Here is a 27,596-nt window from a genome sequence, read left to right as displayed (position 1 = left end):
AGCCCCTCCGTTTTTTTTTTTGTTTTTTTTTTTTTTGTTTTTTTTATCAAAGATATAATAAATGAAGAATTACTTAAGACAAAGGGACGTTTTTGCATATATATTGCAGTTAGTTATCAAAATTAGATAACTGGCGATGGTGTACAGTAGATTTATAGCGCAGACTGCCCAGTATGGCCCCTGCTATTAGATAACTGTCGAAGTTAGACATGTAAATGAAATTACGAGCTTACAGTAACCTAACTATTCTTTGTATTGAAAATGAAGCCCACTTTATCGAATATTGTGATGTGTATAATGATCTTTGAAAAAGCTGTCAAATATCAAAACAGCATATTATTGTCATCCTACCTGATGACAGAAGATATCAGCGGCACACACACCATGAAGATGAAATACGTAGATGAATTAAACCAATTCAGTACTGTAAATAGCTTGGGAAAAAGTAATTATTTTTTCTGGGCCGGATCGTCTAGGGGACGTATTAACTAGGGGACGGATAGTCTAGGGACGGATCGGTAATGGGACGAATCGACTAAGGGACGGATTGATAATGGGACGGAACGTCTAGAAAGCGTTTTGTAGTGTAGCTTTAGTGCTTATTGTTAATTATATTTGTGTTTTCTCCATAACGTAATCCTTTCCCGTCCTGACGAAGGGACAGGTTGTCCCGAAAATTTGACAATTCCAATTGTTCATGTCGTTGGTCATTCTAGTGCTTTATATATATATATATATATATAAAGCACAAAAACCCAACACCGGGTGGGCGGTAAATCTAGTACTGCCGACTCCCGACTGTCCCGGATTGCGATGTTTTATAGATTATATTAAAACCGGCGAACAGAATAACTTCATATTTCTTGGAAACAATCTTTATGTCCAAATTGATTCATACAATTAGAAAAAACCAACAATATTAATTAGTATAAATCCTTAAACTGGAGATACAGCATACTCAAAAGCGGTAAATCTAGTACTGTGTTTTAAATGCCAAAACCGAAAACGGACATATACAGGTATATATTCAAAGTATTCTTATGTGTTTCAAATCAATGTCTTTCAATATCTTTCTTGTTTGCATTATTTTGTTATGCTAATAATAATAATATATTGTGTATGTCATTATAAGATCAGAAGGACCCCATTGGAAATAAGCTTTCATGGGTTATCCTTGGCATAGGAATATACAATAAATTTACATTAATTTATTCACTGTGCTCTTAAAGTCAAATAGCTGTTAAAGTTTACCCTTTTATCGTATGTATTTAACAACAACTTTTGTTTTAACTATATGTTCCTCTGTGATATTGTCATTTATCTATATAGTATATGTGCCTATTCCTAACTAAATAAACAAAATCTAGGTAGGAGAGCTGTTGTGGATTCTTTAATTGATAGACAACAAAAATTGTTTTAGTGGATTGTTGCCCTCCTTGGATCCCTCATGGTTCCATTATTGGTCCATTGTCATATCTACTGTACATTGAAGCTGTTACAGAAACGATATATCTAATTATGAAGATTTACAATTTTACATTGGATACATGTATGTCCTGTAGGCCTTCGTCATCATGGATTCTGAACTAATAACACATAAGTGAAAAAGTATACTAATATTTAATTTCTTAAACTGTGAATATTGCAATCATCGACAATATATCTCGTTTCTTTATTGATTATCAACTGAAGCCACAGGGTCTCGTTCCTCTACCCTCCTCTCTTGTGGGTAGGGGCGTAGCGGACCGAAAACCTTGATTTCAAAAGACTGCGTGTTCTGGTAGGTACACGAGGTCTTGCTTTACTCTTGTCTCCCAAGCTATAATTATAAATATACACTGTACTCAAACCCTTCTGTTATTAGTTGTCCTACATCTTTACCTCGAAGTAGAGTAAATATTAAATTACACCCATAAATTTTAACATGCTGGTTTATGATCGAATGTGAAAACCTCAATGTCTTGCTCGTGATTAATTATTAGCCATGAACTAAATACATCCTCTTCGTTATGCATTTCTGAACCTCGCTTTTTCCTTGTATGGCCAATCTTCAAACATTTAATCACAAAACATACTGGTAGGCTATGAAAGATATTGTTGTAAAACAAACATCTCCATCTAGTGAAAAGTTCTCAGGAGGGACGTTAAACAATATACAATCAATCAACCATGCATTACTTTCTACATGAATAATTCAACTATTTTTTATAAAATAAAAATTCTAATTTCAGAATGAAAATAGGTGCTCATTTCAGATGGCGAAGAGTGATCAATCTCACAACTCCTATAAGTAATACAAAATAGAAAGTTGGGCAAACACGAACCGATATCCATGTACCATATTCTTTGTCAGTACATGCACATGTATCTAGCAAATCGAGCTGATAAAAGCGTTATAAAAAGTTGTTAAACGATTTACATGGATTTCAACATCTATTAGATTCCTCACACATCTCTGTAAAATTCATGTCACATCTGTATGCATTAATCACCGAGGTCATTACATACCTTTCTATTTACAGTCTGCTTATTTTAAAGACTACTTTTATTGGCTCAGTGTAATGTCATTCTCTTTTTCAATCTCCTACACAGAGTAATACACAGTTCGAAGTGAATGGGACCGCGACATAATACACTGCCTGCTGATTGTCATACGTCAATTACTTTCGGTAATCGACGCACATTAATTGTCACGCATGGTTGCCCTGTGCATGTGTCATGTGCCGAGATGGGTTTTCACTGTTGAATATACCGTCAGTGAATAGAGGCGTGGAGAGTGTTCAAATTGACAAACGGGTGTAGAGTTTTAAAATTACTCGAGTAATCTTGGTATAGAGCATTTAAAAGGTTCTCTTATCTAGAAAGAAACCAACATGGCCTATACAATGGTGGTTCTACTATTTGTGATGATTATTCCGTGTATATTCGGCGCGGAAGTGGAACACCACGAAGACCATGTTGAAATGATGTTGGACCCTTTTGATCGTGTAAAGGATTTATTAAAGATTCACACAACGGGTTTGACTCTGGCTAATCTGAATACCCTTATCCAAAAACTTTCATCAAGGATTCATTGTACTGCCCCAACAAGCCAACCAGGTGCCCAACATTGTGCCCACTCCTTGGTAAGTACATGTACTTTTACGCTGTCTTAAGGTTAGCGATAGAAATGACCTAGAAATGGCCTTTTAAACCTGGACTGAAAAAAAATGAAAAAAAAACCCATCGACTGTTTAACTGATGTCGCTGTGGCAAGGACTCCTAATATCAAACTGACCCAATGAACAGTTGAATGAATAAATTGTGAAGATATGGGTCTCTATGAACCGACAGATATTATGGGAATATTCCGTAAGCTCTATGGAATTTTAAATTCACGCATTCGCCATCTGGTTTTGGTCTTTATACTGCTGCTGTAGTCCCTCTTGCTGTGGTAGGCATGTCTGCGCACTGTCCAGATATTACTGACGCCAGACAGGTTGTATGCTCATACATTCCTACCTAGTACCTGTAAATATGCTAGTTGGATGTCAACTAAATCACGGAAGGAATTGCAATGTTTGTGTTTTAAGGATAAGTAAGTTAACATATCGTCATAATAGCCGACTTCCTTTAAAATAACCATAGTTAAAAGGTCGAGGAAATAGGTACCCCTAATAAGGCCTTTATTCACCTAGTCTGCATGAACCGCTGCCAATCAGCTGCACTTAGTCTAGTTGGTTAGCCCACATGCACCTGAAATGGATAGCGTATATATCTTATTTACCTACCCCCTCCCCACCCCTTGTACCCAATGAAAAAGTATATATAGAATCAATAATTTATCCAAAATATGTGATTTCCCAGTCAGTCACCTTAATAAGTCGTTTTAAATAGTAAGTTTTGTTTTCTGTAAGTTTTTACGATGACCACTTGTGAGATGCATTGGGTCCAAAACTTTGCGTGTGACCGACTGACCCCAGATTTGTAGATCTTTAGTGTGTATCTCGCAGGGGTTTTACCCCGCCCCTCCATCATTTTCTACTTAAACTGCATATTTGTCGCTAAATTGAGTAAATGTTCAAAGTTTTCTATTTCTAAATATTATTGCACATTACTCTTCATTGCTAACACTTTTCTTTGATGTGATACACATCCTTTAAAAACCTCATGATATGCCTGTCCTCCTGAGAAACAAAGTTCATCTGTACAGTGATGCTGTTTGTGATCGTGTCAATATGATAAGATAATTTTACTGTAGAAGAAGAAAAAATGATGGGTAACTCAAAATTTTTAAAGTGATGGGTAACTCAAAATTTCTAATGTGATGGGTAACTCAAAAATTTTAAAGTGATGGGTAACTCAAAATTTCTAAAGTGATGGGTAACTCAAAATTTCTAATGTGATGGGTAACTCAAAATTTTTAAAGTGATGGGTAACTTAGAATTTCTAAAGTGATCGATAACTCAAAATTTCTAATGTAGAGGATTCATTTTACAATTATTCATTTATCTGTATATTGTATTTACCTGTTCAGAACTGAATTATACAAGTTGATGTTGCAGTAGTTTCAACAGTCTCGTTTAAAGTCAGCATTTCACAAATTTTATGTTCTTTATAACAATCTAGTTTGCCAATATAAACTAGCATTAGATCAAACGCAGTCTGACATGTTAGGCCGTTCGTGGGACACTAATTCTGACTACAGAGAACTCCGTTTACTCGATCAAGATATAGGGCTCACAGCGGGTGTGACCGGTTGACAGGGGATGCTTACTCCACCTAGGCACCTTATTGCACCTCTGGTGTGTCCAGGGGTCCGTGTTCGTCCAACTATCTATTTTGTATTGCTTGTAGGAGTTACATGTATGCGATTGATCTTCATCTTTCATCAAACTTTGATGGAGTTTTTTCTCCACAGGTTATCATCAATTATTTTAAAAAGTCCTGTCATTTTTACACGTATTGATATCTAGTGATATTCTACACGTCTTGGTATCTAGTGATATTCTACACGTCTTGGTATTTAGTGATATTCTACACGTCTTGGTATTTAGTGATATTTTTACACGTATTGATATCTAGTGATATTCTACACGTCTTGGTATTTAGTGATATTTTTACACGTATTGATATCTAGTGATATTCTACACGTCTTGGTATTTAGTGATATTCTACACGTCTTGGTATCTAGTGATATTCTACACGTCTTGGTATTTAGTGATATTTTTACACGTATTGATATCTAGTGATATTCTACACGTCTTGGTATTTAGTGATATTTTTACACGTATTGATATCTAGTGATATTCTACACGTCTTGGTATTTAGTGATATTTTTACACGTATTGATATCTAGTGATATTCTACACGTCTTGGTATTTAGTGATATTTTTACACGTATTGATATCTAGTGATATTCTACACGTCTTGGTATTTAATGATATTTTTACACGTATTGATATCTAGTGATATTCTACACGTCTTGGTATTTAGTGATATTTTTACACGTTTTGATTGAGTGATCATTTGCGATATCACTCCCTTTCTTCTATAACATGAAAGATTTATTAAGAAATCTTTAAAAAAAAAAGGGGGGGGGGGAACAAAAAGACGATGTAGAATACAGATTTAGTCTCTGAGAGTCACACAGTTAGCTTATCTTACAACCTAAATGTAATCAAAATTAGATTCATTCGCTTACTCGCTACGTGAGCGGTTCAAAGGATGGGTGAACTGGGGGGAACAATAGGTATGGCACTCCAAATTCACAAAAATGAGCTAAACATAGTTTCACAGTTGATAAACTAGGTTTATCGACTGTAAACTATAGTTTACGAACTGTAAACTATAGTTAACGATTCGTTAACTATAGTTTTCATCCGTAAAACTGTATTTAACGGTTGTAAACTATAGTTTACAAATGCTAATCCAAGTTTATCTGTCTTTAAATAAACGTTAACAATAGATTTTGCTGATAAATACAGATTCACATTTGTAAACTATAATTTACATTCGTTAACTATAGTTCACAATTGTTAATCCTAGTTTCACAAATTGTGATACTATATTTATCAGACTTGTAAACCGTAGTTTACAATCGTGAAACCGTATTTATCAGATAAATTATGTTTTGCAATCGCTAATGATTGTTTTCATTGTTAATTATAGTTTACGCTTGTGAAACATAGATTATCTGTTAACTATGGTTTACAGATGTGAAATATAGATTAACGTCGTTAACTATAGTTTACAGTCCGTTTACAGTCCGTAGTTTATCAACTGTGAAACTATGTTTAGCTCATTTTTGTGAATTTGGCCTATTCATGATTGGGCACCGGTCGCGAATCGGGAGTTTAAAATCCGCATTAATGGTACTGTAGTTACAATAGATACAGTACCATACTAAAACGCTGTCCAAAATATTTAGAATTAAAAACAAATATATAGATCATACTTCAGAAAACGATATTTAATCAAAATCATCATCAAAATTTGTTTCACAGGCAGCATCATGTATATCAGACATTAAGCGGTTTTTAACACACACATAATTACATGTACACTGATGCCTGGAGTACCGTAGAAGGTACCAAATGACATTACATATATGCTCGCAACATCCAACAGTATGTTCTCTGCATTTCCATTGACATTTTAACTGATGTGAATGAGAAACCTCACATGTTTTGTGGTGTAAATCAATTGTGGAATAGCGTTTTCTGTATGGTGCAGTATTTATGCTTTGATTTGGATTCAGTTTTCCCCAAACAAATGTTTTTGAACAGCATTTACAACCTACTGGTATTAATATACCGAATATGATAAAGGCATCACAGTGGCGGATTTAAGGGGGGGGGGCGCAGCCGGCGTCCCCCCCCCTTCCTAAAATTTTCAAATTTAGGTAAATCTTGGTATCTTGTTTAGATAAATGTACTAAACGATAAAAGAAGCAATGATCTCTTCCACTCCCGGAGAAATAAATGACAAAATATTTTGATTTGTTGAATTACTTAATTGGGAGAACTTAATTTTTTCCAAAAACCTTTAAAATTTGCATCATTTTACTAAATTCACTTTATTAAAAATGATAGAAAATAGTACAAATGACTTATATAGGAGACATATTCCAAGCCCTATAAAATCTGTAAAATCCAGGAGCTTTCAGGGGCTTGGCCCCCTGGGCCCCCACCAGAGCTTTGCCCTGGACCCACTGGGGGCCTCAAGGCGGCCCCAGACCCCCTGCCTCATAAAGTGGCGCCCCCCAACCGCAATTCCCGCCCTGCATCAGTTCTCGCCTCTTTTGGTACAACTCTGAGACGGTTTTACAGTTACAGAACGCAAATTTCCTGTTAGATTTCCCAACAAATTCAAATTGGACAGAAACAGACACTTGATTTGTTTTTGTACTGAACTGTAGTTCACTGTGCCTTTTAGACAGTCTGTGCACCAGTTGGTTGCATATTTGGCTATTGTCATGATCTCTTCAAGTAACAACAACATCCATACTTTACAGGAGGCCCCATACTTGTTTATATTTAATTATTTACTAGCTGCATGTTGGAATCGATTACTTGTGATCGTCATTAAGACTGCATAAACTTAGCATAAAATGCCAGAGACAAATAATTATGGGAAGTCTATTCATTAATTTTAAAAAAAATAGGTAGGAAAAATTGGTATTCGAACCACAGATATGCAATCTGGGCTTGTCCATAACGTCAGTGAGTGCCGCTATACCACCTTGGCTATCCATCCCATGACGAAACTCCGAATTTCAAGCTATCTAAAGTCACCCGTCGTGGATATAGAAATTTTCTTGATAATACGACAAAAGTTATACACAAGAAGTAAGTTTTTTTTTCATAGAGTGGGTCAAGTCTCCATACTTTTATTTACAAAACATATTACACCTGAACATGTACTAACATATTTTTTTAGACTAACATATTTTACTTAGTTCACAATGGAGACTTGGCCCACTCCATATGAAAATCTGCTTGAAAAAGTAAAATTTACCGTTATTTAGTGCGTTTTTCGCGAATAGATGATTTAAAGTAGGATTTTTTCAATGTTTCTTTGAAATGGGCACATCGAAATAGTATTTTTGGAAACTATGGATTGATTGTTTTAACTAGAATGCAAATTTTTCTTTTTATGGAGTTTCAATTTTGACTTTGATATTTGACCCTCTCAGGCCTCTGTGGGTTCTCGGCTCGATAAAGTTACCCATCTTCTTTAATGACTTAGATAGTTTTTCCTAAGATTCTAGGGAAAGTGTGTGTGTGTGACATTTTTGAAACACAAGTCTTTGGGACGTACAGAAATTCTTGAAAATCCGTATTTGGTAACTAAGCTTTAGTACAGGATTTTGGAATCTGACATTACGCATATCGACAACCAGGATACAATTACTTCTATAAACGTGACAAGAGAAATTCTTTTGTGAATATCTATCCATTAACAAATAGAATTTTATGATAATGAGAAGAGAGAATTATTAATTGTCGGTAGATGTTAATAATTTTTCTCTAGCCACCCCCTCGTCCTAGTTTTACAGGATTTTGACCTTTTTTATGAAATGTGATTTTTTTCAGAATTTTGATACGTCTTTAAAAAGAGAAGAATATCGGGGACACTGACATATTAATGTCGTGGGTTTTTTTTCGGTAGGTCAGGAAAGTGCACGGGCAGTCATGCCGAGTTTGTCGTCTGCTTTGCCCACGGGAAGATCACAACAAATCATGTTTTACAACGTTAATTATCCATGGGGCATAGCTTAATATGGTCATTCACACCAATCATTTTGGCCAGTACATGATGTACAAGTAAAAGGAATGCTGTGATTTCCTTTATCAAAATTCATTAATTTACTGAATCACCACGTGGGACAGAAGTAGTAAGATTTCTATAATTGTCACGTTTTTTACTGAATCACAATGTGGACCGGTGTAGTAAGATTTCCCATTGACTTGTCACGACCTAAAATTATTCTTAGCTTTCTGATGATGGATGTCACTTTGCTTGGCAGTAGGTGTACGTCAACATACACAATAAAATGTAGTAATTTTATAATATGGCGCAGCGATGCGTAGTGAAGTATTTAGATGCGCTTTTGACATTGAGAGAGACCGTTCATGACGTCACCAGTGGTGCTATCCAGACAGTTGGTCACTATCATTTTGAACCTATGACGTCATTCTAGTGTAACGGGAATAAATGGTCAACTGTCGGTCATGTGACTCATGTAAAACAGTCACGATGACCAGTACGTTTGCTCGGAATTATGTATAACCAAAACATGGAGACACGTGTACATAAAAAAGAAACTGAAGTTAGATAATCTGCTTCCTGTCTGATGTTTCATCAATCAAAAACTATTATCATCAAAAACCATTATCTTTACTCACTACATTAATTACGATATATAGAGCTCAGCATGGTGTTTCATAAATGTCATAGTGAATATGTCCCTACAATGTTGAAATGGACTTCCATATGGGGTCTGCACTGAAATCGTGCCGGGCAATCTGTGCGGATTTGTCATTTGTCATGTAAGTGCTCTAGGCTGCACGATTTGTGTAGCAAACTTTTGTTCCCAATTTTGTTTATGTGATGGAATATCAATAGTGAAGTTCCACGGGGTTAAATTTTAAGTTGACCACAACTTAAGGTACAATCTATATGGTTTAATGCAGAATGTTGTCTAGATTATGGTAATGATGGTAGTAGTCTGATGAGCTATGCTTAACCTACCTTAAATTTGGAATCGATTAGTATCAACATTCATCATATTTAGTTTTAAGGGTATCTTAGTGAAAACTATGTGAATTTAGTTTTTTTGTCAGACATTGAACGTTTGATCTCGCCCCTTTAAAGCTTGTGGTCATATCTGTCAAATTCAATAGCCATTGATTCCACACTTGTCCTGTTCAACCAGTAAGGTCAAGAAATGTGACAAATAAAGTGCCCCTAATTCCTTGTATCAATGATATTTCATCTAGTATGTATGCTGATGATACACTTCCACTGAATTGGCCAATGAAGCAAAATACTGATGTCTTTGCAAGGTATGACTTCATAATTTTTCTTTTGTCGTCACAAAAGAGAGAAAGAGATATTTCGGACAGCTTAACTTATGTTCTTGCAGCTTGGAGACAACCAGCAATCGACGAAAGAGGACCATACAGCCAAATTTATATGGTCTTGTTTACAACAGACTTCTTCATATCGGCAAAGGTTTTAATTTCAAGTCTCGACTGTGTCCCGATATGAACATACGTTAATAAAAATCCACATACATGCAAAGTCAGACCAGCTAAATTGTAAACAGTTAGTCTAAATATTTCTCTATAACCATAGCTTGATAACGAACCCTGTGAGTATATATAAACTGATAGGTCCTTATTTGCGCTAATTTATGTTGCTGTTCAGATCATCATCAACCACTTTTGATAACTTTGCTATAATTGCCATAGAATAACCTTTCTGCCATTTTATGCGAATCAACAAAATTTACGCGAATTCTCAAGTTTCGGGAAGGGGATAACAAATTGCTGTCTTACAACCGAATAGATTCAATGTGCTACACATGCATATTATATGCTATTCGACAGAAGAGTAAATGTCAGAGGAAAATGTTGATGTGTAGTATACGTAACTTCTTTCATGAATGGGTCCATCATACAATGTACGCAAGAAATGGGGGTACTCGGAACGAAAAATTAAGACTTTTAAAAAACAAAACAATTTTTGTCCATATTCTGTCATTATTAAAACAAACTGCATAGTGTTGTCATATAAAAGGCATGGCACAAATTGCTGGGTCAGGCTGCATGGCTTAGAACTACTTTTGTTTGAATTCCTGCATTAATTAAGTCAGCAATAATTGGACAAGATGTACTTTCTTATTTTTTCGCACAAAAAATTTACTTTGTGACAAATTCAAAATCTTGGCTAAGCCCAACACATTTTATCCGACTACAACCATCATTTCCATAATCTAGACAAAATTCTGCATCAAACCATTTAGGCTATACTTTGTTCTGCCCTAAGTTGGGGCTACTCCCCTTTTTAAGCCTCTTTTGAGAAATGACTACAGCACTACAAGGCTTGTCCGGACTCCCCATGCATTGTTCACAGTGAACTCACGCACACCCTTATCCTTTTCAATGCATGTCTGTCTCTAATTACAAGATTTAGTGCTAGTTTTGTTTCTATTGGTTCATTCTGTATCACGTTTTTTGTTCATGTTTATTTACACAATAACACTGTCTCCATCTCTTTAAATGCGGTATTTATATCAGCCCTCACGTTGCTGATGAATATCGTTTCTAAACCGTTCATTTTTACAAATATTCGTTGGTTCGGCAATATCAAGCAGCATGCTTTTACACCACAACCCTTTTCAAGTTTTGGTTTTTATCTTGTAGGAATACTATAAAGTATAATATTATAGTTCCTAATGGCTTTCAATGGTAAATAAGTCAATAATCAGGGGCGGATCCAGGAATTGTGGTTACGGGGGGGGGGCACTTTATGAGGCAATGGGTCCAGGGCGAAGCCCTGGTGGGGTCCAGGGAGCGAAGCCCCCGGAAGCTCCTGAATTTTGCAGATTTTATGGGGCTTGAAATATTTCTCCTATTAAGTCATTTGTACTATTTTCTATCATTTTAATAAGGTGAAATTAATAAAATGACCCAAATTTTAAGGGGGTTTTGGAAAAAATTAAGTTCTCCCAATAGAGTAATTCAAGAAATCAAAGGATTTTGTCATTTATTTCTCCGGGAGTGGATTGATTGATTGATTGTATCTTGCTTAACGTCTAGCTCGAGAATTTTTCACTCATATGGAGAGTGGAAGAAATAATTGCTTCTTTTATCGTTAGTACATTTTCCGAAATAAGATAACGCGATTTACCTTAAATTTGAAAATTTTAGGGGGGGGGGGCGCCCCCTCTACACCCGCCACTGATATTAATGCCAGTCGATAGCGAATTCCAGAATTCCTTATGAACAAGATTTACACATCCTATACCTTGTATTATCTGAGTTTCTATTGGTTTTTAAGATGAAATATTTTAAAATGTCAAGAAAATGAAATTCCAAAATTATAAAGCTATCTTTCTGATCTGTATTCTATCAGACATCTAGCGGACAACATGGATTTGCAATATCGCACGTAAGAACACGTTGTGTATGTATCGTGTTACAGAAGTATCTGTGCTGCTACAAATATAGACTCATGCCTATACGGTAAACTGGCTTTTCGTGTCCATCTTTAAAATATCAGATTAATGTCTTCTCTGTCAAAATTCACTTGTGTTCTATTGAACTATAAAACTTCTACTTCGAAATTTATTCATTCCTGATACAAGATCAGTAATAAATCAACACAACACATAAATTGGACTAGCAACAACACGTAGCAGCTTTATTATACATGTAGTATAATACCATGCATAAAAAATAATAAAATTTCCAAAAATTTGGGCGTGCTACTAGCTGTACGTGTCGTCCTAAACTGATTTGACCACGTACTCTATTGAAACCGGTTCTATTGAACCGCATGACTGAACATACCTAAAAAGGTATTCGAAATGAAAACTTTCAAATTCCGGAATAATCCATTCATTATTATTACCAAGTAGAAATTGATTTCTGTCTAATTCGTTCCTCAAACGAAAGAAATCACATACTTCTCAAGCCCAATGCCACGCAGTTGCGAAATCAACAAGCAAGGCGTTTCAATGTCATATCACATGAACAAGGTCTCTCCTTACAAGAACTAGGTATCTCCTTATAAGAAAAAGGAAGTTCTTCCTCTCGTTAAAATTCATTATTTCTTTTATCGATTTTGTTGTTGTAATGCTTGTTCAATGCAGTGTAATGGAGGAGCCGAGGTGGTGTCGGGCGTTGTAACCCCCCCCCCCCCCCCCCCCAACCCCTATCATTTACTTAGAATGATATCTAATGAAACATTGCATTGCCCTATAACAAGGACTGCAAATTCCCATTTTCTTCAAAAAAGTGTTTTCACGTATAAAGGGTACCCAGTACAATTTTGTGGCTACACTGCGACAGTAGTGGAACCAGGACAAATATTTGTCTCTAGACGTTGATTGATTGATTGTATATTGTTTAATGTCCCTCTCGAGAATTTTTCACTCGTATGCCGGTGAAGGGCTGCAAAATTTAGGCCTATGCTCGGCGCTTGAAAAATTGAAAGTTAGATAAGATAATATCTTTAGATTAATAAAAATTCGGATTGAAATGAAGAGAAAGAGAAATTGGTCGTTGTTGGACGTACGAGTAGCTTATGAATACAGGGGCTACAAACGGTCACTGTAACGATAAATAGGTTCCATTGGTCGCCGGTTTCAGAACGGACTTAGAACATGCATATATATGTGGAATTTCGAACAAAGCGCATAACCATGACTATATTCCGATATGCATCGAGCGAATCTGATTTCATCGTGTTAGGTTTTATCAAGTATCTATATGAAGTTCCCCATGCAAGCACAAACTTGTGCATATTGAAACTACAGTGTAATATAATATCTGTAAAGCTATGCTCAAAATTGGAGAAGAGGAATTTCGGATTGAATGGCGAGGTTATATTGATTGATTGATTGAATATTGTTTAACGTCCCTCTCGAGAATATTTCACTCATATGGAAACGTCACCACTGTCGGTGAAGGGCTGCAAAATTTAGGCCTATGCTCGGCGCTTACGGTCTTTGAGCAGGGAGGGATCTTTATCGTTCCGGTGTGACACGGGACCTCGGTTTTTGCGGTCTCATCCGAAGGACCGCCCCATTTAGTCGCCTCTTACGACAAGCAAGGGGTTACTGAAGACCTATTCTAACCCGGATCCCCACGAGATTAGATATGAAATGTTTCTAAAGAAGAAGTCAATATTTTGTAATGATCACTCACTAGGTTTTTTATTCTCCAGTAATTCCGGGACGTATAGCTTTGGTCCATCTGTCCACAAAAACTTTAACTTTCACATGTGACGAAACCGTACATGTAGTATTAAAAAAAAAGGTTTGACCTTCTGACCTTTACCTTGACTGTTGGCCTTCTTTTAAAGAAACTTTAACCTTGGCCATAAAGTATGAATGGTTGGTGATGCGGCTTTCATATTTCACATATATTCCTTTTTAGGTAGCAAAATTGTTTACCTCTGCGCCATGGGGTTTTGCCGTACAGGGATGGGGGTCGGTGTTTCACAAACACACCTTGTTATAAATTATCATTGTAAAGCTAATAAGTTGTTAAAATGATATTTCAAAAACATAGACAGATACAGTTGATACATGTTGCTGACAAGTGAAATGTTTGATCCACGTTTAGTGCATATAGACTACTGCAAGTAGATCTGGTGCAGGATTTGGATATTCAAAACTCCGACCTTTAAATTCCTTCAATAGCAAAAGACTCTTATTACAATATACAATTCTTTTGCAATAATACACAATAGCAAAATGAATATCACTGAGGGAAATGAATAGAAAAACGAGTACACGCAAACTGACGCCATTAATGTAAGGATTCCCATATAAACATATCGCTCGCATGGCTGTACATTAATGTGCGTATAGGCATGGTTTTGTAAAGTTCAAAATTGAGGTTTGTCCTGCTAATATTTGTTAAGTGAACCTCGATGTGCTCCAGTAATTAAATGTGAATCTTAAAATATGTAACCAGGTCGACATTGAAGCTGTTTCTATTAATAACCAAGAACATAGAGATACGTGAAGACTTAAAATCCGTGATGAAATGTTTGCTTGGTTAAGTCCATCGGGTAAAAAGAGAATATATATTGATAAAAGTAAATAATAATCTAGACGGTTGAACATACGGGTATGCATTAATTCAACACAGCTGTATGTAATAAAATAGGGCAGAACCAAAACTATTTATGCGAGACCAGTATTCTTGACTAGTCATAGTGAAAGGTGCTAGCAAATTCAATTATACCCCTTTTTTTTTTTTAGGTCACCTGAGTCACTCAGGTGACCTATTGCAATTGGTCTGCGTCAGTTGTCGTGCAGTAATAATTGAACATATTTAACTTCTTGATAACTACTATTCCAATTCTTTTCATATTTAGTGCAAAGCATCCTTGGGATATAAATTGTAAATTTCATATCTCCTGCACCCTTGGGGCCAGAGGGGCGGAGCAAAACCTGCAAAATTTGACCAATTTTCAAAAATCTTCTCTACAACCGCACATGTGTAAGATTAACTAAATGCATAGACAGTTAAATAACACCTCTAGTGCTATTGATACTAAATTGAAACTAAATGGATATTTAGAAAGAGTAGGTAGTCTTTACCAAAATTGTAAATTTGATGATCCCAGGGGTAGGGTTTTGGTATCAGGGTGGGGTCAAAATGGTCAGTTATTAAATGTGAGAACAACAGAACATTTTAATTTCTTGATTACTATCATTCCGATTCTTTTCAAATTTGATATGAAGCAGCATTGGGACAAGGGGGACATACATTGTAAATTGCATCCCAGGGGCCTTAGGGATGGGGCAACAACTGCCAAAATTTACCAATTTTCGAAACAAAATTCTACAACCACACAGGTGTAAGAAAAACTAAATGCTTAGTGATGTGGAGTTAGAAGTCTTCTACAAAAATTGTAAATTTTATTATCCCTGGGGTAGAAGTTCTGATCCCAGGATGGGGCCAAAACTTAGTATTTTATAGTATATATGTGGAAAACATTTAAATGATATCTTCTTTAATGCTATTAATACTAAATTAAAACTATATAGATATTTAGAAGGAGTAGGTCGACCTTTACCAACATTGTAAATTTCATGATTGATCCCAGGGAGAAACGGTTTTGGTTCCAGGGTGGAGTCAAAATTATAATATTGATTATTGTCTTAATCATTTGAAAGACTTCTTTATATTTGCTATTACGGTATAAAAACTATTTGTATAGTTAGGAAAAGCAGAAAAGGACGTACCAACATTATGGATTTTGCAACCTTGAGTTTTGACTTTAGGAGAGGTCCAAATTTGTCATGTCATGTATATTATATTATGTAAAGCCTTCGATCAGTATAGGCACTTTCGAGGTAATTTAAGCTTTATGAACACAATTTGTTTTATACTGTTGCTGAATATTAGAATTTAGTTTAGATATGCAGAACAAAATTCCGCGGCCCTTGGCGTTAGTGATACTTCTAACTAATAACCACCTGACCAATAAAGCCTGGGGGCCTCTCGTCTAAATCGACCAATGGTATATATGTATTTTCCACAGCCATCTCAAGCTTGTAAACGAATTGAAACTACTACCAAATGAGAATTAAGATTGACATTAAATGACGATGAACAAACTATAATTATGCAATTATAAAGGAATTGAAGTTTTTAATGAATTTACAAATTGACTAGAAAAATTGACAAAATACTTTTTATAAAAAGAAAAGCTAGACACACAGCATTCATTACACCAAAACTTACTCGTTTGAATTTTGAGTACAACGGAACGATGGTGAATTCAACAGAGAAATGAAGAAAAGGCAATACGACAAACATGGGAGAGGGGGGGGGGGTCATGAAATACTTATACCTGCACCGTGCAGCATGTAACCTCGGTTGCTTGGGAACGAAAACTTAATATGCTTGGTTATTTAAAGATGTTTAATTATCTATTCAAACTAACGAAGAATGAATGATACGTGTAACTAGTGTAAGGGGGTAAAGTGAAATTACTGAAATAAGAATAAAATTTACACAATTTTGAAAATTAGCAATGTATTGAAATATTTGTTTATATAATATATATTTTACAATTTTTCGATGAAATCATATTGATAAACTAAATCCATTATTTCACTTCAAACCATCTAGGGCAATATAATGAAAATCACAGGGTTAAAGTGAAATGAAAAAATAAAAGTCCTTTCCTGTATTGTAGTGTTTGTCCGGAAATGACGTCTTCAGCTTCCTTGGCCTCGGGGAGACAAACCATTTATTGGAATCTCATTTCGGAGATCTTTCCATTCTTTTGTTGTATTACACCACTACAGCCAAGAACCACTGTATGCAGGCAGTCACCATCAATGCCACGTCTTCCAAGAAATTTTACAGCGACGAGATTACCAAATTTTTCTCTAGAGGGCAACTGTCTTATAATTCATTGACAGAAAAGACGCTACAAGAAGCCCTTGAGGATCTTAATGATGTTTACGAGTCTGATGATGAAGAACACCATGACGATCATTCAGAGGAACATCACGATGACCACGATGATCATATGACGACATCTGAGTATGTTTAGAATTATATTTTTCTGAAATATCTAATTACAGTGTACATATATGGACGATATGACATTAGGGATGTTTTGTCCTTCAGATCACATAAACAACATGCATGCATGCCCATGTTTTCCTTATTTGATGTTAATGTTTTTGTTGCAACAAAAATCCAATCGCTTTAAAGGTAAACAGTAATTTGGTCGCGACATAACAATATGCTCAGCAGAGGTTGACTGTGACGTCTTAAAAATCAAATATTATGTGCGTACAGCTACGGTCATGTAACACCCAAACAATGTAAACATACCCTGCAGTATTTATATAACTAAAGGATATCACTTTGAGCCAGTGAAGAATCGGTATGCAAAACCAGCATAACTGTTCTAAAAAGCTTACCGTCTTAAGCAACAACTTTAAGAGTGCACTTGAATGATCTCTTTGTTTTCATTATTGAAATGTGACAGTACTTAAATGGGTATCCTCACAAAAGCAGTATCCTGAGTCCCATTGTATAAGATTTTCTTCACAAAATATGACCTTGAATATGAAATTATTTGTATTAGTAAAAAAGTATTGCTCCCCTTATTAACACTGATTAAAGTCTATCAAACCACAGAAAAGGAGACTTTCAGTGTGTTTGATAAAATATAAAAAAAATTTAGACTAGTAAGAAAAGAAAGCAAACAAGTTTGAATTGCTGCTAATATTTTCATAGAAGTAATTCCTGCACAAGTAGTTCAACTGTTAGAAATGAACATGGATATAAACCTAAACATACTGTAATAGAACATGGATATAAACCTAAACATACTGTAATAGAACATGGATATAAACCTAAACATACTGTAATAGAACATGGATATAAACCTAAACATACTGTAATAGAACATGGATATAAACCTAAACATACTGTAATAGAACATGGATATAAACCTAAACATACTGTAATAGAACATGGATATAAACCTAAACATACTGTAATAGAACATGGATATAAACCTAAACATACTGTAATAGAACATGGATATAAACCTAAACATACTGTAATATCATATTATATTATCATAGCGTACATGTACCGATGTATAAAGTTTGATGGAAAAGATGAATAATTGTAATTAGAATGTGAGGAAATGAAACATTGTCCTAAAAGAAAAGAGTAATTTTACCACGGAAGTGTGGAAAAATGCAATTACTTCAACTCTATGTACCGTCTTCCAAGGAAGAGAGTAACAACTCAGGGCATTTTAGGCAGTCGAACTTTTCATTTGGAAATTTCCGAAAATAGTATTTTGGAACAAGCAAAGACTAACGTTGCAATAAATCATATTGGAATTTGTGAAAGAATTTTATTGGTGAAATATTTTCTGTTGTATGTCACAAGACACTGACAATGGCTTAATATGTATCTCTCCCAATGTGTGTATAGCGAAGGCAGGGTTAGATTGGGAGACACCACGATAAAGGATAGGTTGAACATAGCTATAGAAGTGATTTATTGTGCTGGTGATAACTTTATACTGTAATATCACTTGAATATGCCAGTCTTTCCTGTGTAAGAGGTGCATTTAGGGGAAATTTGAATGCTTAGTGGGACAGAGTGGACCTACAGTCAGTGAGGAAGACGATAACATGTATTTAAAGCGACTTATCTTTCAATATGTAAATGTAGGAAATACAGAATACTATTGAAAGAAATGTTTTACAGTGGAAACATAAAACAATGTCATATTTGCAAGTAATATCCTGAATATGATACGTACGACCAACGACATAACGTTCGGAAGCGCGGTCGCCTGTTTACAATATGGTGCCAATTGTTATGTCTTTACATTACACTTTGTACACCATATATTTCGATCATAGTGACTTTCTATCACCGAAAAATGTATGTTCATTAATTGTTTTTAAAAAGCCGTTTTTGTAGTAGTTACCCAATATAATATTGTTGGTTATGTACAGATAACCCACACTTTTAACAAAAGAAAGCACGCCAAACTATGTTACAAAAAGTGCATATAAATGTTTGGACTGTTGGTTTTGAAATTTTTATTTAACATTTACGCATTCTCCGAATTTTAGTACCGGTATTGGCTTTAAAGAGTTGAAAAATTCAAATAAAATTCTAAGAACCCATATTCGTGCATTTTTCTGTTTAAAAATTTAGCAATATATTCAATTGACGATGGTGGTTACTCTTTTGAAAATCCTATTTGATATCCTCCGTTCTAATACATATTTTGACTAAATTGGCTGGAAAAACATTTACATGTACATGTATATACAATAGATTTTTTTTTAAAAAGGATGAAACATAAGAGAGGAAAAAAAATTAAGAATTGTAAGACGCGAAACCATATCTGATTCACTCTGTCCGCTAAACAAGTTTATCTCTCAAACGCGTTCTTATCACGTGACTGGGTCTTTTATAAAACTCTTTATAAATGATATCCGTATGTCTACGTACACGTGTTTCTCGACTTGAGGAGGATATGGAAATAGAAAGTCTTTGGGATGAGACAATTGACGATATCATTTTGTATCAAGGTTTAAGTGAGATTCAGTGCGAATATCTATAATGTATTTGGAGAACTTAGTCTGAGTCAGTTAGCCGTGTTTGATATGTGCAATTTGATCTGGAGGAACTTCATACAGTGGACAGTGATTTTTTTTTTTCGAGAATTTGGGCGGGGTTTGAAGAAAAGTGTGGGCTATGTACAGATAACCCACACTTTTAACAAAAGAAAGCACGCCAAACTATGGTACAATAAGAAATCCATGTATTTTAATTACTTTCTTAATACTCATCACTTACTTAGTTTGTGTATCAGTCAAATTGGGTGATAAAACTTCGTATGAGAAACGTACTGAGCACATTCACTTATACAGTGATGAATTTTTGCCCCACTCCCGCATGCATGTAAACAAATTGTTTCGCATCTTACTATGAACGAGAGTTATCCAAAGGGAAATAACTGGGACGTATCTCGAAACTGGCATATTCGTTGTGGCAAATTTTCATGGATTGCCAAATTTTAACAGTTTTGCTGGGATATGATTTGAGGAAATAGTTTCTGTAATTCTGTATATTGAATTGTGTAATACATTGAGGCTTTGAATTCATTAGGTATGGGATACATACGAAATCTACAAAACTTGAGCCACCGCAAATTATGCATTACCGACCAGGCCAATGACACATAAAGTGAACTGGGCCTACTCAGTATTCCACAGCGAATCAACAAAATCTTTGGGTGTACGGTTATTATCAATTGTAGTCAGTACTCAAATAAAGCAATGTTTTAGACATTTTCAGTTTCTTACTTGCTTCCGAGTTAGTAGGTGGCGATACGAAAAACGACAGGACTTTTAAATCAGTGGAGGTCAAGGTCATATACACAATGTTGAAGACTTAATAAAAGGAGCACCAGCTAATAAGGTTGTAGATTAGAAAAGAATATGATTGCGAGTGACATTCTTTGAATGATGCCATGTTGTCAAGAGATAATCAGCTCTTTGGTTTTATTATTAGAAATTGCTGCAGAATCATCGAAACTGGGGAAAAAACTGTCTGTGCCCTATACTTACTATATTTACTCCTTTTAGAATTGTTCTTCTTCGGACTTTACACGCTTTTAACCGATATTTTACTTTAATAGAAGCCATAATATTCGATGCAATGAAATTGATTAGCGATATTTTATTGTAGCCACACTAATGATCATGATCACGGTCATGATGATGATCACGTGACAGCGCCTTCCACCACTAATGATCATGACCACGACCATGATGATGATCACGTGACAGCGCCTTCCACCACTAATGATCATGACCACGATCAGGATGATGATCACGTGACGGCGCCTTCCACCACGAACCAACACGCGGATGATGATGGTCATGACCATTCGGAAGAGACGGACGACAGTCACGAACATGACGACGATGACCATAACATCAAAATTCATCAGGTCAAGGTAAATGTACATCATTTTCCATTAAAAAATAAAGGGTTCCTAACAGGTTTAAATGGTATTCCAATGGTACCTTGATAAAGGTTAAAAATGGTATCCCAGTAGTTCCCTAAAAATGGAATCCCATTAGCTCCCTAAAAATGATGTCCCAATAACTCCCTAAATCTGGTATCCCAATAGCTCCCTAAAAATGGTATCCCAATAGCTTCCTAAAAATGGTATCCCAATTGCTCCCTAAAAATGGTATCCCAATAACTCCCTAAAAATGGCATCCCAATACATGTAGCTCCCAAAAAATGGTATCCCAATAGCTCCCTAAAAATGGTATCCTAATAGCTCCCTAAAAATGGTATCCCAATAACTCCTTAAAAATGGTATCCCAATAGCTCCCTAAAAATGGTATCCCAATAGCTCCCTAAAAATGGTATCCCAATAGCTCCCTAAAAATGGTATCCCAATAGCTCCCTAAAAATGGTATCCCAATAACTCCCTAAAAATGGTATCCCAATAGCTGCCTCAACTTGGTATCCCAATAGCTGCCTAAAAATGGTATCCCAATAGCTCCCTAAGATGGTATCCCAATAGCTCCCTTAAAAATGATATTCCATTGGGTGTCTATCTATTTTCGGGATAAGCAAATAAGACGTGGTATGAAGGAAAGTCTTCATCGGGTCCTGGGAGAAAGCACCCCTTTCCATATATGCACGACTGACAAATGTTTACTTAAACTTTGAAAGTATTTTTCAGTGTTTGAGTGCGGGGCGTCTGTATGATGAAATGTACAAAGATCCTTTGGAAGACATGTTTGGTGATGAGCACGATTTGGAGGGACTATCTCAGCTGCTTCTCTACCATCTGCTGTCAGGTACGCACAGTGCAGGAAGTGATTCGTGTCAGATTTGCACAGGTTCATTAACCCAATGTATCACGCGTATACAGTAGATTATCTACTCCAACTTGCTTCAGTTTTTATGTTATCATGAACGTATACTTTTTGCTTTTATTTTCATTACTTTCTACGACCTCTACTTTCTACGTGAGGTCGTGAGTTTGAGCACCGCTCGTGCCGTGTAAATATAGGTAGTGATTGTTCCGTCGCCGAACACTGGACGTTCAGAATCACGTGTCCTTTAAAATACGGGGCGCCGATTGGGACTTGATGTTTTTGTAATCAAAATCTATTTTGTGTACACAAAATTGAATTCTGTCATAACAAAATCATTTTTGTCTTACAAAAATATGTTATTCATACCAGGGGCGGATCCAGCAATTGTGGTTACAGGGGGCGCCATTTTATGAGGCAGTGGGTCCAGGGCGAAGCCCTGGTGGGGGTCCAGGGGGCGAAGCTCCTGGATTTTACAGATTTTATGGGGCTTGAAATATTTCTCCTATTAAGTCATTTGTACTATTTTCTATCATTTTAATAAGGTGAAATTAATAAGATTACCCAAATTTTAAGGGGTTTTTGGAAAAAATTAAGTTCTCCCAATAAAGCAATTCAAGAAATCAAAGGATTTTGTCATCTATTTCCCGGGAGTGGAAGAAATTACTGCTTCTTTTATCGTTTAGTACATTTCCGAAACAAGATACCGCGATTTGCCTTAAATTTGAAAATTTTAGGGGGGGGGGGCTGTACCCCCCTATAAATCCGCCATTGCATACTTTTTGTAAGATAACTTCATTTTCGTAATGACAAAAATAAATTTTGTTATAAAAACTTATCTTTCAGAGGACGAAAATCATTTTTGTTTGGACAAAACTCAATTTTGTAGACAAAATTCATTTTTGTCATGGCAAAATTTATTTTTGTCAGTCAGGTATGTAAATATAAACTTATTTGCATACTAAATTGACTTTTGTTATCTAATTTGCAAATTAGATGACAAAGGTCAATTTTGTGAGACAAATTGAATTCGTACACATGAAATGTTGATTTCGAGTCTTTGTACTCAAAATCCATTTTTGTGTGGACAGAATTCAGTTTTGTTAGACAAAAATGAAAATTTAACACAAAATTTAATTTTGTATCACAAAAATCAATTTTGTCTAACAGAGGTTAATTTTGTATGCAAATTAGTTTACATAATTCAAATATAGATATGCAAATGAAAATTCTCATCATTTTGTAAGAGGGACTCTCATTGCAGTACAGGTGATGATAGTACCGGGTACTAAATGCCATGATGGCCTTAACAAGTGACATGCCTGACGAAGACATTAATTTAAATATAGAAAGGTTATGAGAGTTGCTCGATCAACCAATCGGTGAGCAGCTTACAAGTAAAGGTGACAAAAATGAATTCTGTCATGACAAAAATGACTGTTGTGTACAAAAATGAATTTTGTCATGACAAAAGTGACTTTTGTACACTGAAAGATAATTTGTTATCACAAAATTCATTTTTGTGATTTGTTATCAATTTTGTTAACTTGAACTCATTTTGTTGAACAAAAGTCATTTTTGTCCACACAAAATTGGATTTTGAGTACGAAATCACAAAAGTCCCATTTGGCGCCCCGCATAAAATGCTGTAGAAGAACCCCCACCGCTACGGTCCTGGGCACCTATTCACAAAATATCTTACGACTAAGATCAAAATTTACAAACACTGTAATTTCCTTATTTTACATTTCTTGTAGACTTTCTTAATTAATATGTAAAGTACATACATGGTTTATAAAAGTTTAATACATACTTATGACCTTGCGATCAGTGTTTCATTATCAGACAGAATTCTTTTTTTCATCTTAGTCGTAAGATATTTTGTGAATAAGTGCCCTGAGCCCTAAGCATAGGTCTAAATTGTGATATTTCACCTAGAGCTGGTGACCTATCAATACGAGTGAAAAATTATCGACGGGACGTAAAACAAACATGACTTTTTATGTTCGTATTGCCGGTTTTTCATTTATTTTTCATTTATACAAATGCATTCATTTTTGTATTACTGCATAATCTCTAACACACATCGTACATTTTCTTGCCGCCAAAACTACTTCCCTAAAAATAGTTTGCCTTATGAAACTTCCGATTTATTCCACTTCCATTTTTAGGTCCACTAATTCATATTTCGTCTCTTCCATCTTAATCTAACTCAGGTCACACATGTGACAGAAATAGTTAAGAGAAGCTGTCAGTAACCATTGAGAATTTTCTTTAAAAAAGTGGAAAGTGCAAAAATCACAAATCTGAATGAAACTCTCACACTTTTGTGTATGGTGATAATCAATGTTAAAAAAGTGAAAAATATTGGAACCATGCATCGTGTTTCCATGGCAACGGACCGTACCCACAGTTAAATCATGAGATGTTGAGTTTTTAATCATTTCACAAATATTTCTAATAAAACAATTTCCCAGCAATGTACAGTGAATAGAAATTCAAGAAAGCACTTGGATTATTGTACTTTTGATTGAAAAAATGTGTATTTTCTTGCTTATTCTTAAAAATAAGTCATAAATTAAGGTAAAAAAGAGCATTTATGACTTCTTTTCAGACACTATTTTCTCTGACACGCAGCAGGGCTGACATTAATTCTACATGCCGTTTTTAAGACAGTTATTTATACTACCAATATAGTAAATAAAAACAGTTAAACAATTTACCCTTTTTTGTAAAACCTCTCAAAACTCTACACTAGGGCCTACTATTTTACACAATTATTACCCCCTTGATGTGAACTCTCTAGAATTAAAAGAAGAAATGAATGAATATCACTTTGCAGACAACATAACAAATTCTGGATGGTCAGTAAGGAATTCATTTAACAGGAAACTTGAAAGGTGGTGTAGAGATTAGCCTATTTTTCTGTAAATTAAATTTGATTTGTTAGTTAATAGTAGAGTTAGAATCCATTTAATCATTCCAAATTCATACAAAATGTCCCAATGACAGATAGATCTAGTAAATTAATAGTAAACACCGGTAAATAAGATTCCAAGTATGTCTAGTGTAGAACACTTGTTTCTCTTTAAAAAAACCAAAGAATATCTAAATCATTTTCTACACTCAATCAGTATCAATACTGACGTCACACTTTCACCTCATATTGTGTCATACTCAACATGCATTGTGACGCACTTTTTGTGTATTGAAAGTATTTCATTCTCACTGAAATAATTTATCTTCTATCAAATGGTCAATGTAATTTCTATTATAATGCAATTCATATTTCAAAATATTGTATATGTAACGATGTGGATTGTTGTTCTGATGAGAAGGGGGAGGGGGGGGGTATTTTGTTGGTAGATCCTCTAACAAATATCCCATCCCTATATCAAATATACGCTATGGGTATAGCACACACGTTTTCCAATTACAAATTCTGTAATTCATGTACTTTAGACCACATCCATATTTTAAATGTAATAAAACAATACACTTCATAGAGATTTCGATATAGAAATACTTGAGGCCTACTTATTCCAACATCTTACATGTAGCCTATGTATCAAAAAATCAATTTCTCTCTTTTCAGTGAGTATTTGTTTTCGATATCATAATCAATGTTTCCTAAATTATACTCTTAAAACCAGGCATGTAGAACCAGGATGGCGGTGGGGAGGGGAAGGTGTCCTATTTTTGATAAGTTAATTTTTTCTTTGTTTTTACTTACCCCCCCCCCCCTAGATTTTGCATTCGAAGTTAGGGTATGATAACACTATTTAGGTTTCAATTCTTATAGCCATGCATTTGGGTTTTTTTTGTTTTTGTTTTTGTTTTTTATTGCTTGTCAATAATTATTCGAAATTCCTCTGCGTTTTTTAAATTTCTTTTTATCCCGAACATCCCCTCCAGCTGCCCCCTCCCCCCCCCCCACCCCCCCTTGGAAAATTATAGGCCTAATATGTGTCAGAAACTCTCTAATTTAGACCAATGATTGTAAATGTGTTAATAACTTATTCATCTTCCGAAGACCCCTAATGTCGGCTTCAAATGAATTTATAAAACCGGAAAACGATATAAATCCTAGATATCATGCTGCGAAGATTGCACAATTTGACTTCAAATCTGCTGCCTAATGTGATATGTTTGCATCTGGTAATAATTGTTTAATAAACATGTGAATAGCAAGTGAACTTTTTATATTTGGTTAAATTAACACATCAATTCAGTGTCCGGGGGGCCGTGTTTGACCAACTATCTATTTAATCTATTTAATTGCTTACGGGATTTAGGAGAATGATCACTGTTCGATGTTCGTTATCTTCACCTTTCATTTTCCTTTGGGGTACCTCAGTAACTAAGTTATTGTCTCAGAGTTATCTCTCTTGGATTTATAAATAGGATTACCAGACGCACAGATTTTTCATACAGAATATACTAAACCCAAAAATATTCAAGTTTTTCATGACTGTTTTACTGGTCTGTAAATTATGTATAATGAATTATGATAGGGTATAACCTAATAAATTGGGGGATGTATCACAAATCGTCTGTTTAACATCGTATTGACAGTGTAAATATTGCAGCCGAGGCGGATCATGAATTTTTAGAAAGTGGATTCAACTTTTGTATTGAAAATTATGAATTTTTTTTTTTTTTTTTTTACCTCAGATTCATTCAGGATTAATTGTTCAAAGAAATAAACACAATCTTAGATGAACCTTCATGGATTTGCGCTGCTATATCTGCTGTTGCCTACATGTTTTATTTTTGTCGGTCCGCTTCCGAAAGAAACCGACGCGGAACATTCAAATTCTTAAATATCATAAATTCTATAAATATTTTATCCAAACCTGTATATTGTTTCCAAATTGTCTATTTGGTTTGGTTTAAAGCGTGCATACTAGCCTAAATCAAACACGTGGTTTTGAATCATGTGCGTGCACATAGGGATATATGCATCTTTACGTATTGCGCTAGGCCTACATAACGTCAAATCTTTGTGACGGTATTTCTTTGTTCTCTTGAATATGCCATAAGGACCTTTTGTCATGGGCGCAATCATATATAAACTTTAATATATATAAACCACAGCAATATGTGATTTTAAAAAAAATACACAGGTTCGTTAGTAGATAAAGATATATACAAGTTTAAATTAAATCCAAATGCAGTTTAGGTCAACTGATTAAATATGAAGGTCATTGGTTAATGTATGTGACCTTGAGATTGTAGGACAAGGTCATTTACAAGGTTCAATAGAATTTAGCATGTCATTAGAAAGTAATTGATGCACCCAGAAGGCGAATGTTCTTGACCTAAATTAGATCATTAGCCTAGTAATTAGATAGATTTTCGAAAATGTAGCTGAACATGAAAAAAATTGGTGTTTTTGGTAAGGTCAGTAACAAAAAACTAAAAGTTGTTTAACTGATTTTATTTTTTCGAATAAAAATCT

At 35.1% G+C, this 27,596-nt stretch overlaps 1 protein-coding gene across 1 annotated transcript in view; it reads left to right on the top strand.

Annotated features, from left to right (window-relative positions):
* Nucleotides 1–2,655: 2,655 nt before the first annotated feature.
* LOC125648167 (zinc transporter ZIP10-like) overlaps nt 2,656–27,596 on the top strand; it is a 38,610-nt gene continuing 13,669 nt past the window's right edge. The window contains exons 1-4 of the mRNA XM_056140563.1: nt 2,656–3,125; nt 16,933–17,285; nt 20,985–21,255; nt 22,000–22,117. Of these exons, the coding sequence (XP_055996538.1) occupies nt 2,874–3,125; nt 16,933–17,285; nt 20,985–21,255; nt 22,000–22,117 (994 nt within the window). The 5' untranslated portion in view covers nt 2,656–2,873. The remainder of the gene's footprint in view (nt 3,126–16,932; nt 17,286–20,984; nt 21,256–21,999; nt 22,118–27,596) is intronic.

The sequence above is a fragment of the Ostrea edulis genome, chromosome 6, assembly GCF_947568905.1.
Source record: "Ostrea edulis chromosome 6, xbOstEdul1.1, whole genome shotgun sequence".
In the NCBI taxonomy this organism is placed as follows: Eukaryota; Metazoa; Mollusca; class Bivalvia; order Ostreida; family Ostreidae; genus Ostrea; species Ostrea edulis.
The sequence above is the reverse complement of the archived record's forward strand: the minus strand, read 5'-3'. Positions and strand labels throughout refer to the sequence as shown.